Source organism: Lepisma saccharinum, chromosome 8 (assembly GCF_977018435.1).
Source record: "Lepisma saccharinum chromosome 8, izLepSacc3.1, whole genome shotgun sequence".
In the NCBI taxonomy this organism is placed as follows: domain Eukaryota; kingdom Metazoa; phylum Arthropoda; class Insecta; order Zygentoma; family Lepismatidae; genus Lepisma; species Lepisma saccharinum.
In genome coordinates, this window is record NC_139236.1 from 9,961,534 (window position 1) to 9,976,129 (window position 14,596).

The 14,596-nt window shown below is 41.0% G+C and overlaps 1 protein-coding gene across 5 annotated transcripts in view; it reads left to right on the forward strand.

The window, feature by feature from the left end:
- LOC145990857 (nucleolar protein 4) overlaps positions 1 to 14,596 on the forward strand; it is a 372,663-nt gene that overhangs the window by 201,211 nt on the left and 156,856 nt on the right. For all 5 annotated transcript variants that reach the window (XM_083126293.1, XM_083126297.1, XM_083126295.1 and 2 more), the window contains exon 3: positions 9,235 to 9,477. In XM_083126293.1, the coding sequence (XP_082982419.1) occupies positions 9,235 to 9,477 (243 nt within the window). The remainder of the gene's footprint in view (positions 1 to 9,234; positions 9,478 to 14,596) is intronic.

The following is a 14,596-nucleotide window of genomic DNA, read 5'->3' on the forward strand; positions in this document are numbered from 1 at the left end:
TAATTTCAGTTCTAACGTTACAGAAATAAGAACTATGCTGTACTAACTGTCATACCCTGAAATAAATACATTTTTATGTAATTTTTTTAGTTCATCAAAATCCGAACCCTGATAACTAAGTGATATCAGTATAAAAGTATACAAATAAAAAATAATGAAAAAAAAAATTGATGTATTGAAATATGTGTTCAACAGCCGCAAAGGATCATACTGAAATAAACCTATAGCGATCTGCTCCTCAACATTTAAAAGAATTTATTTTTGAATTTCAAGATGGTTCTTTTTATTCTACTCTATTCTATTTATTGAAAAGGAAGAGGCATCGTTCCCTGCTTTAAGAACAGAAAGTCAAGCGGTAAAATCTGCCTGCTTGAGACTTAGATCTTATAAATTACCTCTAGATCCCCAGATGGCGATTATCTTCCAGTTCGACTGAATGCAGAAGAACCACGGTCAACGGCTTATGTGACAGATTTTAAGGGGAAGGAGAGATCGTACTTACCACTACTTTGCCACTACTCACAGAATGTTCTATTCATACCACAGATTGTTCAATTTATTCCATGACATGTCGGAAAATGTCTTACAACTAAATATGAAAATATACCACATTTAAAATTTCAAACATCCATTATAACCTTAAAGTCTTCCTCCGTGATCGGCTCCGACTGCGGGACGGCATGGGTTTGAGTCCGCCTGGGTTCAGTCTCTGGATTCTCTGCCTGTGTATAGGGCCGGTGGCAACCCACCATCGTGAGGAAATTGGGGAGCTACGAGTGAGTAGCATAACCTGGTCACGTATACAATCTTCTATAACGGCTGAGGGTTCGACGTGCTGACCTCATGTCACCTCATTAGCGGTTGAAGATCTCCACACCTCTATGTAGGATTGTAGGAGGGAGACTCGCAGACGGGAGATAGGGCAAGGCCCTTCCAGGGCTGTAGAGCCACGGGTTATTTATTATAACCTTAAATATGCAAATATGTATGTAGGCTAACATTGTAACTATAAATTTAGTTTATTTCTACCCTTGTGTCTTGCAATGATGAAATGTTATTGAGCGACCACAAGGAAAAGAACCTTCGACCAAAAGTCTCTGCGCACCTTTCACTTCCTCCGTTCTGCTCGGGCCATAAGAAAGCATGCTCCACTCTGCCCCTCCCCTCCACGCGGGAGTACGGTGCACAGGAATCGCGGGTCTACGCAGGTTTTTTTTTTTTTTGCTTGTGGTTCCACTATACTGATAAATGCCCTAACATATAAACCTTAACTCTGGTAGTCAGGAATATATGTACTGTGGGATGGACAAGTACTACTCAGCAAATTGTCCACGACTATTTTCATTATGTTTTTCTCTCGAACTCTACTTGTTTTTAACAGATGATTTTTACATATGCTGGTGCAGAGGTTCTGGGCAGCTTGTGCGTTGCTTTGCTTCCGTAAAACAAAGAAAATTAACACGGTGATGGACAATTTGCTTGGCAATATTGTTGCATCCCACTGTACCTATGCCTTTCCAACTTTCCCAGTCACGTTCTCGAACTATAAATGTTAACACGGAGACGCTTCATTTATTTGTTTTAAAAACAAAACGAGAAAAATAAAATATGATTTTATGGTCTGTGTTGGTAAATATTCTCCATCGTCTCGTTTCGCTCGTACAGAATCGAAAACGTTGTTTTCGCCGTGGAAATTTGCATAGCATCTGTAGACCCCACCCTGTTAATTCAGAACACAGAATATTGTCGCTGGCGCGCTCAAGGGCTGTGGCCCCTACAGGCAATATTGATCCACTAACATGCACATAAAGGTTACAAGCACACGGCCCACACATGAGCACCCTTTATCCAGATGTTTATCGGCCACGCGGAGGGTGGAGGGGGCGGCATGTAGGCAGGTAGGCGCACTGTGGGGGGTTTAAAGTAGAACGGGGCATGACTCCCTCTACCTGGGTTGGGAAAGCTTCCGTAAAATTTCATGCCCACGCACGCAGCGAGCCAGCAACAATGCAGTTCACGCAGTGCGGAGTGCGTCGATTGTTGTATTTCACGAACGTAATGTGACTGTTTTCATTGGAATGAGGTACACGATCAAAACGTAAAGTCGGGATCAATGTTCAAATTGACGAGGGGGGAGGGAGAGCATTGTCCCCTCTCTCTGAATGCTATTTCTCATATACGTTGAAAAAAAATCATTCCCTACTTGGTTAAAGGTAATCTTTATTTCTACCTCTTGGACTAAATGATGATGTTGTTGGACCGACACAATTATACACCATAGGCTAACCAACGTCCGAACCTGAAACATATGTTTTCGTAACGGGTTACGCTAACCACTACGCCACCGAGAACGACGGGGGAAAGGTAATATCCTCTCCTCTGTGAATATATGCATCATCAGTACTTTGCAGTATTTTAAACTAATCTTAAAGTGGAAGAGTGAATAATTATTGATTCATTTGTTTTGTTTGACTTCTCATTTCTTCCACTTTTCTCTTTAATCGCGAAGATGAGGATGAGGGATGATATGATGAATTTAATGAAGATGAAGACAATCACATAGAAACCCATGCTCAAGCCAGGATTCGCACCTGAACAAAAGTGCATATTGTACTTGACATGACATCCCCCTGTGACAAGAATGGAACTATACATTATAAATATACAATCTTGTATTATAAAAATAAATATGAAATTTTTGTCGATACCCATAAAGTACCATTATAAGTTTTGCCGATACCTATAAACGATAATACCGATCAGAATCAAAAATTGCAAATGTTCCTAGAAAACCTCAATGGTCCATTTACTCCTTAATTAATTCATTTAAGTAGTTGATTGCAATGAAAAAAGGAACTTATTATTATTATTATTTTACGTCAAATTTGTTGGATTAGCCGGCCCCCGTGGCGGAGTGGTTAGCATTTCGCGCTACGATATTAGCGGTCCCGGGTTCGAATCCCGGCCTAGGCATGAATGTTTGTGAGTGTCCATACGTCAATTTCATCATATCATCACTCATCCCCATCTTCGCAAATTAGCCGCGACTGGCACAAAAGCGAAGTAAAATAAAGCAAAACATGAAATCACAAAGCAAATCATGTTCGATTAATTTACCTAACAATAAGAAAGTTTCCTAATTTAGGAGGATACGAATATAATAAAGTTCTTCATGCCAGTGAGTGAATCTCTTCTTTCTTCTTTATTAAAATAGAAGACACTGTGTGAAATTTTAAACCTGCTTGTTTAGAGTAAGTAGGCTGTATTATTGTTTTTCGAAATACGTAGTGGTAACGGAACGGAATAAAACGTAATCAACTCGTCATTAACGTAGATATAGATGGATATAGATGCTAAGAAAAATGCTCCACACAATCCCAATGTCGGGGGTGTATAAGGGATGATCTCTTTAGAAAGCACTCAATTGTCAACATCACTTCCACGTAGTACATCTTGCAGTCTAACGAGGCTCTGGCGTCTGGATTCATGGCAGTATAATCCTGTGGGGCTTGTGTTGAATCCTGTCCATGTGTGTTTGTGATTGTCCTTTTATCAATTTCATCTAATCACTTATCATCCCCATCTTAACGATTAGACCAAAGTGGCAGAAAAGAGACGTAAAATAGCCAACCAAATCAATCAATCTCGATGTCGACTGTAGTGGAGGTGATGTGACCGGTACGACACCCTGTCCAACTTTACCCTCCATAATCGAATGAATTGATGCTCCCTAACCATCAGATACAGGAGAAAACTGCAAAATGTAGGACTCTGTGGCTAGTGGGCACGCCACTGTTGGCCACACAATATATTTTATTGTCAGATAGTGACCTTACATAACCGAATAACGACAACATCTCCATTTCCGCTGATAAATGAGAATGACCTTCAACAGTTGCGTAATTCAAGTGCTGACCATTCAGAGTGCCACGAATTCTGCAGCACCATTCTTCACCTTTTGTAAGGTGACTTAAATGAAAATTTAGCACAAAGTGTGATATGTAATGATGAAATATCTTCTGTAGTAATATGAAGAAAGTGTATTATCAATTACATTAAATCACTATTCAAAAATATATATATAATCATAAGTGAGTATAGTAGAATTAAAATGTACAACGGCAACCTACATTTTTCATTCCCTAATAAAAAGAAATATCTCAATGTAATGCTTTGTTATGAGACACACCTTATTTTTTGTCCGAGATGCAAAAGAAGAAAACAATTCAAAGATATTAATTTCGTAGGAAATATTACATTAAACGTATTTGTGGTGAATGTACACAATACTTTTAGCAACTCGTGGTCTGGTGCTTCTGCGATTAAATTAGAGTAGGTTATTGAAAAAACAACATATTATTGATATTTGAAGGAAAAGGTGAATAGTTTCCCCTCGTCAGACATGAAGAGTGTCGAGTTTCAGTCCATCTGCCTCAAAATGTCGCTAGATTACAGGGATTTTACACAGATTTAAGGGGAAAAATATATAAACGCTTATGTGGTCCTACTAATTTGAAAGAATATGGCTAAGGAAATATAGGGATGCGTTTGATTGATTGATTTGCTTTATTTTACTTCGCTTTTTGTGCAACTTTTGGCTAATTTGCGAAGATGGGGATGAGTGATGATACGTTGAAATTGCTGAATGGACACTCAGAAACATTCATACCCAGGCCGGGATTCGAACCGTGACTCCTGGCGTCGTAGCGCGATGTGCTAACCACTCCACCACGGAGGCGGCAGGGGTGCGTATGGGGCGGTATGACTTTTATCTCATTTTACAAAAACATATGTATAAACAATGGAGAAACAGGTAGAGACATTTAGAGGATCAGAAAGCGGGCATATGGTAATTAGTTTTGTAGCTACTTAGGCGACTAACTAAAAGAGGAAGATAACATTGTTTGTGATTGGTTTAAAATGTATATTTTTTTAATCGTAGTTAGTGAACCATAATGTATGGATTACACAGACGGTAATCGGACACTTTGGATATGCATGTCTATTGGTACCAAAAATGTAGGACTAGATAACTTTATTGCAATACAGTGGAAACTTGATAACTCGAACCTCAACATCTCGAATTCCTTGATAAGTCGAATTTGCTGTGATCCCTTGAATTGTCCATAACACTCAATACTAATTTTACCTCAACAATTCGAATAAAACCTTGATAATACCAATTTTTGTACAGTTTATGGGATGGCGTTGCAGCTCAATAACTCGAAGGTAGAGTATGAAGAACCTCTATGAGTCGAAGTTAAATTCTAATCACCTCCATAACTCGAAGTTTTAGTCGCACGGACCTCAATAAGTCGAAGTATAGGGTGCGTACGCACATGTCAGGTGATCAACAATCATGTTGGGACTTGAACTCCCCCACGTTCAGAAAGGTCAGTAAACTTTAGACCTCTATAACTCGAAGTCGGCGATTTTGGCCCTCAATAACTCGAAGTAAGTCGAAATCCTTGATACCTCGAATTTTTTTCTTTTCCCCCTCAAGTTCGAGTTATCAAGGTTCCACTGTATATTCTAATAACTTTGTTTTCATATATTCATTTATTATTGTTATTATTAGTATTGTTATTATTTGAAATTTTGGGAAGTGTAAAGGAGGGGTATGGTATGGGCGAGCAATCTCCCCTCACACCCCGTCCTTGTGCCTCCCATGCACATTTAAAAGATGCCACGATGTTGCTCTGATTAGACTCTAGTCAGAATATAAAGTTGAAGTAGGAATGTTTGTTTCCTCCACAAGAAATACATGGAGTTATTGTAGCTTAATCGACTTAAATTTCCGTTTATTTGCACCAGGAGAAATACATCAACTAGAATGTCTTTTGAAGTACAACTATTATAAAACCGCATCTTTTCTCTTCTCGAGGATGATAGAAATCTGAGACAAAAAGTATTACAATTAGTATGCTGAAATTAAATACAAGGAACAGTTGGAACTACGATAGGCTAATGGTCAATAGAACTTTGGCCCCACATGCACATTATATTAAGTGTGATATTACTGAACTAATAAATTCTCAAAAAATGACGTACTCGTAACACACATTATGTTCGTACGCTGTAGAGAGAGAGAAATGTTTCATATTGACTTTCGATTACATAAATTCACACACCTGGGTTGCTTCATACCCAGATCAAAAATTTGCTTGGAGGTCAGTTTGTAGCTATTTGCCGACTAAGCGTCTAGTACCATGGTTGTGACATCATTCTTACAAAATGGTATGTGTTTGAGGGAACATGCAAGAATTCACGTGTGTCTGAAGCATTTTGTATGTCGCAAAGTTGAGCTAAATTTTGCTCGGCGTCTCTAAACGCACTTTTCAAGACATAATTTTATTGCTATGTTGAATTCAGGTCATTTCAAAGGAAGTCACACTATATGCCCAGTCCAAAACTACCATCCAACTACTTTGAAAGACCGTTTTCAAAGGGTGAACACCTATTATACATAGGTAACGTAAATAATGCAATTTTAACAATTCGGTTTTTCAAAATATATTCATGGTGAACGCAACTGCAATTTATAAACTAACTAACTAACTTCTTAAACCCGAAGGTTCATGGCTGCAGCAACACAAGCCTTTCATCTGTTCCTATCCTGAGCAAGATCTATAAACTCTTTTCCATCCCTACCGATTTCCTTTAGGTCTATCTCAACGTTGTCCCTCGATCTTCGCCTTGGCCTTCCTACAGGTCTCTTACCATCATGTTTCCCAACAAGAATCCTGTAAACTCTTCTTTCCTCTCCCATTCGTGCCACATTGCCTGCCCACCTAAGTCTTCTTCATTTAATCATTCTAATAATATCTGGACGTGAATACAAATTATGTAACCTTCTCCACTACAGGCAAAATTACTGTTTTGTATATTTTAACTTTTAGTTTCTTAGATATAACGAGAAGACAAAAGTAACATGCATTTCCTAAATTAAGCCTGCTTTTTATTTCCTCTTTAATATCATTTTAATTTGTTAATATTACTCCTAAGTACTTGAATTTGAAAACTGGTTCAAACGAGTTGTTATCAATAATTAGACTTTGATTATTACGTAACACTTGGTTTCGGCCTGTAAGCATATATTTAGTTTTCTCTTTAACTGCAATTTATGCAAGATGTAATACCCAAAATATAGTTTCAACATATTTTAAATTGAATTGTTGTTTAAAGTTCACTTTATGCACAGATACGCTAATTGGGATTTGACCTACAGGTTAAAGTGGGATCCGAATCAGTGTGCATTGTGCCCCCAGCGGGTATCGAACCCGAGAATCCTTTTTTTACACTGCGTCATCACGGAGGCCAAAAATATATTTTCGTAGCCTACATATCTAAGTGCTCTTCTGCAGGTTTATATATATATATATATATATATATATATATATATATATATATATATATATATATATATATATCAGTGTCGGCGATTGGATTCCAAAACCGGGGGGGGGGGCAAGGTGACGATACTGGGGGACAAAGACTGTATATTTCCCTTTGTAGATAAGATTTAGCATAGTGCGGGGGCGAAAGAGGTTTCAATTGGGAGGGGCAACTGTCCCCCTAATCGCCGTCACTGTTCCCGTCGTCATATTTAATTTTCATTCTAGTCATAGCACAGAGAGATGTCGACATGAACGCGCCTCTTTACGGAAACAATGGTTGTGTTTTTGTAAATTAAGAGGCACATTTTTAATTTATACCGGTAGAATATTGTTTGTTTCACCATTACTTCTACTATCCTACTATTCCTACCAGGTGAACAAGTTCGCAAGGTTTTAGTTCATATTTGATTGTAGCCTCTCTTTTCTACCTGTTTGAGGCCAACCTCCTTGACAGAGAGAATATCACAGCGCGCTACGACGCATTGGGTCCCGGGTTCGAATCCCGGCCTGGGCATGAGTATTCTTTGTGAGCGTCCCTTCATCAATTTCATGATATCGTCACTTGTCCTTATCGTCGCGATTAGCCAAAAATATGCAGAAAAACGACGCTAAATAAGAAATCAAATCAAAACTACCAGTTTCAGTTAATCGCGACGATGAGGATGAACGATAATTGAAGCAAGTAGGTGCAAGAACGTAGGCAATATATTTCTTAAGTAAATTAGTCTATTTCCCTGGTATGTGTTATGAGACTTTCGATGTGCTTCATGAACAATGGTACCTGAATTCCGATCTGGCGACCGAAGTCATGGTGGCGTCATTTTGTAATCAACGGGTTCTGGATTCGGATCCCACTTAAATTGTAGGTCCAGTTCCGATTAGCCTTACTGTGCATAAAGTGGACTTGAAACACCAACTCAACACCAAAGCCGTAGATTTTTCTAAATAATCTTCTAAACACGTCTACTAATGTTTGCTGCAAAAGTTGTTTTCTTTAAAGTGGAGTATACTCTTATGTTAATTGATGACCCTGTGTTGAGATAAAGGAATGCTAAACTAAACTAAAGAGCCCTCTGGGTCAGGATCTTACAAGCGGCTTTCTCATTGGGTGACGCATGATCAGTGCATTAAGTTCCCTTGTGGTTGTTTTCTGATCTTGGAGCGGGTAACCCGCTGCTTCTTAATTGTCCTTGCGATACTTGTCAACATCGAAATTAGTAAGAGTCCCATCGGTAATCGAACCCGGAAGGCTCGCACCAAAGGTTTGCTTGATTTGGTGTTTTAAGTCCACTTAATGCACAGTAAGGCTAATCGGGACTGGGCCTAAAGTTTAAAGTGTAATCCAAACCACTATGTGCCTCCACCGGGTATCGAACTAGGGACCCCTTGATTACAAGGCGACGACGCTACCACTGCGCCATCGGGGAGGCCCCTGGTCATTTTTTCAAGAACAGCCACTCACCGCGGCAGGAGCGGTAGTTTCACCTGTCATTCTATTTCTCATGTCAGTTTTACTCAATTCTCTACTTAATCATTTCTGACGAACACAATGTTTCATATCTTATCCGGGATTCGAACACGAGGCCCCTGGCGTCGTAGCGCGTCGAGATTTCTATTTCGCTACGGATGTCGAGCTGTGGCTACGCGGGAGCTCTAATAAATGAATGCAGTTTCCTTTAATATCGTCGAGGCGCAAATACCAGAGAGTAAATGCTCTTTTCCACCCTCTCCGGATGAAGATAAACCTTTCTCTCAGCGTTCAATGCAAGGTACCCCTGCCTTCCCCCCCCCCCAGTCGCATCGTCTTCTCTCTAACAACGCCATTCTTTATTTACAGATCACCGAGACGTACGCCTTTCTGCCCCGAGAGGCCGTCACAAAGTTTCTCCTCCAGTGCACGGACTGCCAGCGCCGGCCACAAGTTCCTGACAGCACCAGCTCCGGTTCCCCATCCCCCCAGGACCCCCGGAAACTCGATCCCCCCGACATCGACTTCAGCCTCCCCATCACCACCACCTACTTGAAGCACATGCGCAGCCTCGGGTACACGGACGAAGACGCCCTCCGACTCGATATGGAGGTAAGTACTCTCTCACCCTCTATCTTACCCTTCTTTTTTACAGCACTTTTGCACAGGTTGATGTGGTGAGCGATTTTCCTCTGCTCACCACCTCGTCTGGTATTCTTCTCCGTCCGTGGACAGGCTTTCCTGAAATTTTCTGGAATTGTCGCCCAATAGATTTAGTTATTAAACTTTGGTGGTGATATAAGCGGGCCTTTGACGAAGTTCGTACTCGGAATCGGAAAATGGAATCGCAAACAAACACTCCATGATTCTATCTTCTCGTGTTTACAGAAGCTAACCACTGCTCGCACCAAACATTACATCAAACTAGCTGACAATTGCCCGCCAAATCAAGAGATTAGAGTCAAATGAGTGAGATGTTTCTTGCAAAATACATGTCACTAAGGAGGGATGTGACATCGGTACGTTACGAAGGCTTATTACTAGAGACCGGATTTTAAAGGAAGTCCTTTTTTATTTCTCAACGCGGATCATGAAATAAATACCTAGGTAACAACAGTGTTGATAATTATCTCCCACCAACAAGATTACATGGTTTTTTACTTCCCTTTTCCCCCCTTTTTCAGCCCACATTCCCTTTTTTTCCCTTTGAAAAAAATCCTTTCTGGTCCATTTATTGACAAGATATCAAATATATCTGAACAAAACATTCAACAATTATCTATTTGGTGCAGTTTAGAGTGTTACGAGTATGTTGCAGCGATTGTTGAAACAATTCAATCTGGGCTTACGCAGCAACAAACGCATTGTAAGCGGCACGTCTGTTGGGTTGAAAGTGTACTTATCTGCTAGATTTAGACTTTTATTGTGAAGTTTTTTAGAATAGTTTTAACTTTACTGTATGACAGTGACGACAGTATTGAGTGTCAGTGAAATGACGAAGCCAGGTACGTACAAGTGGCAGCAAGCTATGTAGCAAGGAAGATTTCATCGAAACGGATGGTAGATTATTCGCTTCTCTTTACCTTCAAAAAATGGGAATTAAAAAGGACAATAGTTTATTTTTGCACTCCACTAACAATATTATTTTAAATGAAAGCACAATATATAAAAAGGGATTCATTAATACGAAATTCAATGTATCCCTTTTTATACTGTATGTGAATGGTATAGTCCTCCGTAGTCGAGCGGGTTAAGGCGTTCACTCGTCTTGAGATCGTTCGCTGCGGGACGGCGTAGGTTCGAATCCGGCTCTGGTCGGAATTTATTCGGCCTACGTATAGGGCCGGTGGCAACCCACCATCGTGAGGAAATTGGGGAGCTCCGAGTGAGTGAGCGTAATCCGGTCGAGACGACCTACCATAACGGCTGGGGATACGTCGGGCTGACCCTCCGACTATTCCAATACTGGTTGCAGATCTCCACGCTTAGAGGTGACGAAGGAAAGTGTGGGAGGGAGACCGGCAGTCGGTAGGTAAGCCAAGGCCCTTCATGGGCTGTCGCGCTAAGGATTATTATTATATGAATGGTATATATTGCACTTTCATTTAAAATAGTATTTTTAGTGGAGTACATAAAAACTATAGTCTTTCCCCCCTTTTTCGGAAATAATTTTCCCTTTTTTTGTCCTTTTTAGAGGAAAATGTTTCCCTTTTCTCTACCTCATACTGAAACTCTGGAGATACACCTAAGTCGAATCAATAAAACTCCCCACCCTCGCATGTTTTTCATGGTAGCAATGAATTTTCAGGGAAATGCCTTTCCCTCCTTTGCAGATCGTCAACACCAGGGTTAGGTGCGTGTGCGAACGTGAAAGAATCGCTATGCTACATCTTTGTCATTCATCCCCGCGTCGGAAAAGTGACAAAACAGTTCAATTCTGTTTCTTGCAATTTGAAAACCATGTGGATATCTTTCCTGAATCATAAAATAATTAATAAAGAAAGTTCTAGCCACCTGCAGCTAAATCTTCCTGTGTCGTTTCGGTGGGCATAATGTCAGTACAGAAAGGGTCTCCCTTATCGCACAACACTACGGCAACTTTGGTTTCAGACGTCAGACGAGGATTGCCTACGTTGTTAGGTTAGGCCTGTTAGGTTTGGTTCTATTAGTATAAATACATGGCAAATTTATTATGTGGGTATATTAGAGTAGTTTGGGGGGAGCAGTGGCTCCTCCCCTCCTTTAACAACGTCCCTGCGATCCAGTAAGCAGTCACACTTGTGCATTTTGCTTCGCAGTACCTCAAACATGAGTTCGGAATTCAGTACTTCTCGTATTTTAAACTTGATGGTATAACATCAGAACACCTTCTAGATCTCAACAAAAGGGTCGCATCAGATGACGTGACCCGGTGCGCTGACCACGGAGCTTTATATAGTGTCTAGTCATAGAAGAAATCTCGTAGATTCTACCTGGTGTCTATAAATGATGTTCGTACAATTTCCTTTTCGTATAGAATGAAAACTAAATTAAACATGTCTTCTCTGTTACTGGATAACTAATTGGCAACTGTAAAAGTTTGGCAACGTTGTGCTAAACGCACGGCCATGAAAGTAGGCGGCTGGCAAAATTGCGCTGGTGCCACATATGTGAAAAGCAAAGCGAGAAGGGGGACAAACGTCGCTGGCCCCCGCGCACTGTGTGGCAACGTCAACCGGGCTGCGTTGTCTAATTCGAGTGTCACACCGACCTCTCTCCGGGGCACTTGCGTGTCATCCCTAACCTTTCGAGCAAACACTGTCTGTTTGTATCACATGAATTACAAAGGTCAACTCCACAACGAGATCTTTCATTCTCTTAAACCTCCGAACACACGGGGTTGTGCTCCGACGTGGCAACAGCGCGATCTTCTGCCACCCGCCTAATTTCATGGAGTGGTGGCGCTAGTGGGCTCAATAAACAGAAATGGCGTCTCCGCACGAAAAATCTGTGTGTGTCGTGATTTTATCTTTGGGGCTTTATCAATTATATTGTCTACAAGACACAGGTGATCGCTGATCTCCGAGAACGCATTAATACAGGCTTCGGTCGCGTAACACATGAGATTCTGCAGCGTATATGGATGGAACTGGACTATAGTCTGGATATCCTACGGGCAACGAACGGTGCACATGTGGAGACATGCTGACTCTGCTGCACAAAACTTTCACTTGTGGTATATGTTTCAAGCATAAAAATTCTGTGTTCTTTACCGTCGTTTCATTTTGCAACCTGAATAAAGTGTACACCCTGTATACATACCAGCAAGAATTTCTGCATACATCATTGCTAAGAACATCAAAGCTGCCGATAGCTTTTTCTTCTCTCTCCGTTAATGTACAATCATGAGTTGCTTATCGAAAAGGGTTATGTAAAAAAGTCTACAACTTCGGTGTAATTACCAGCCCTCCGTGTAACTGTAACTGAAGCACTTTTGCAGGCACCATGCTCGTGGAAGGAAACTACATTGGCGTTACGATGTCAGTACCGCCAGCTTCACAAAGTACGCGCATAGCAACCCAACTTCTCGTTTATATCTGAACGTCCCTAGAAGTACGGTAAACCCCTTTTGCGCTGCAACGTTCTTCCACGACGCATATTCGGAATGTATTTTGTTTTTATTTCCGAGCCCTCTTTTCGTCTTACCTCCTTCCTCCTGACTTTTGTGCCTTGTTATTCCTCCTCCCCACTCCCCTTCCCCTTCCAAGCCTAAAAACGCTGGGAGGGTGGGGGAGGGAAATTACTCTTAATTCAACGGGAGGCAGCCGAGCATCTACTTGCACCTCCACGTGGAGGAGGGGAAGGGGTGGGGGCTTTTAAATCTTCGTCTCCTTCATCACCCCCCTCGATCTTCTCCCGGCGCTCACCCTTCCCCTCCCTCCGTCGAAACTGCTTAAGTGATGAGTTGGGAGAGAACATAAGAATAAGGGAGAACGCAGGAGAAAAGAAAGATGGGAAAAATCCCGTCTCTGCCAATCCGCACGGGACTGTATTAGAGATCCAAGTAATACTGTTTTTTCTTGTCTCAATGAAATGCAGTAGATCGTTAACGTGGTGCTTTATTTTTCACGTTGAAATACTTACACATAACATTTGCCTTCCTGGTTTCCGTTATGTAACGTTTTCCCTTGTATGCCGAAATGTTTCACAATTGGGGGATCGCACATCCCTGAAGGACCTCGAAAAGTTTCTTGACCGACCGTAAAAGAATACCACTCTTCAGGAAAATACAGGGTGAATGAAAAGTCAGGTTACATCGGAAGTTTTCCTTGTCTCGTTAATTGCCCGTGAATGGTTGTGTGTCCAGTTTCCTGGTACCGTTGAGTGGCCACCGTGGTCTCCAGACCAATAGATTTTTTTTCCTTTGGGGTCATTTAAAGGCGCCCGTCTACTCAGTTAAACTTCGGAACATCCAGCATCTGAAGGAACGCATTGTGCATTGTGTAGACATGATTATGCCTGACGTTCTGCAAAAGGTTCTGGAGAACTGGAAACGACACGTGCACAAATGCATTGATGTTCATTATTGAAGACATACTATAAATCCCTATGTACCTTACTTTTGACTCGCTCTGTAGATACCTGATAAGTTTCCTTCTCAGTTTCTTTAGCATTCGCTGAAAATGTGTTGGAGATTATTTTCAGGTTAACGTGAAAAATTACACTGAAATGGATACCAAGATCCAAAAAGCATGATTGAAGTATACTTATAAGGTCTTGTCGGAAGTGACGTCATCTAGTGCAGTTCAAAATCGACAATTCAACGAGCAATCGAGCCCGCAGCATGCTGCACGCATCATTGCGGACGTGTTTACTAGACTCGTGTAATTGTTGTTCACTTGTTTGGTATCATGGAAGTCGGAAGTCAGTCGGATGTTGGTTGTAGTTCTTGTATTGTGTGGAAATTAGGGCTGAGCCGATGCCGATGTATCGGTATCGGCCGATACCAGTGGTATCGGTATCGGAAAGTATCGGTTAGAATTCATCTACCGATACCAGCCGATACTTCTCCGGCAGATTAGTCTTTGACGGGGTCAGCAAAAATGCCGCTGGACATTTTCGCGCAGTCTAATTATCCTGGAAATTATGCAAAATTCAAACTTTCTTTTATATTTTACACAAATTATGAAAAAGAAACTGTATTTTTGATTATGTAACATCTATTTTAATATTCTGATGTAATTCTTGAATA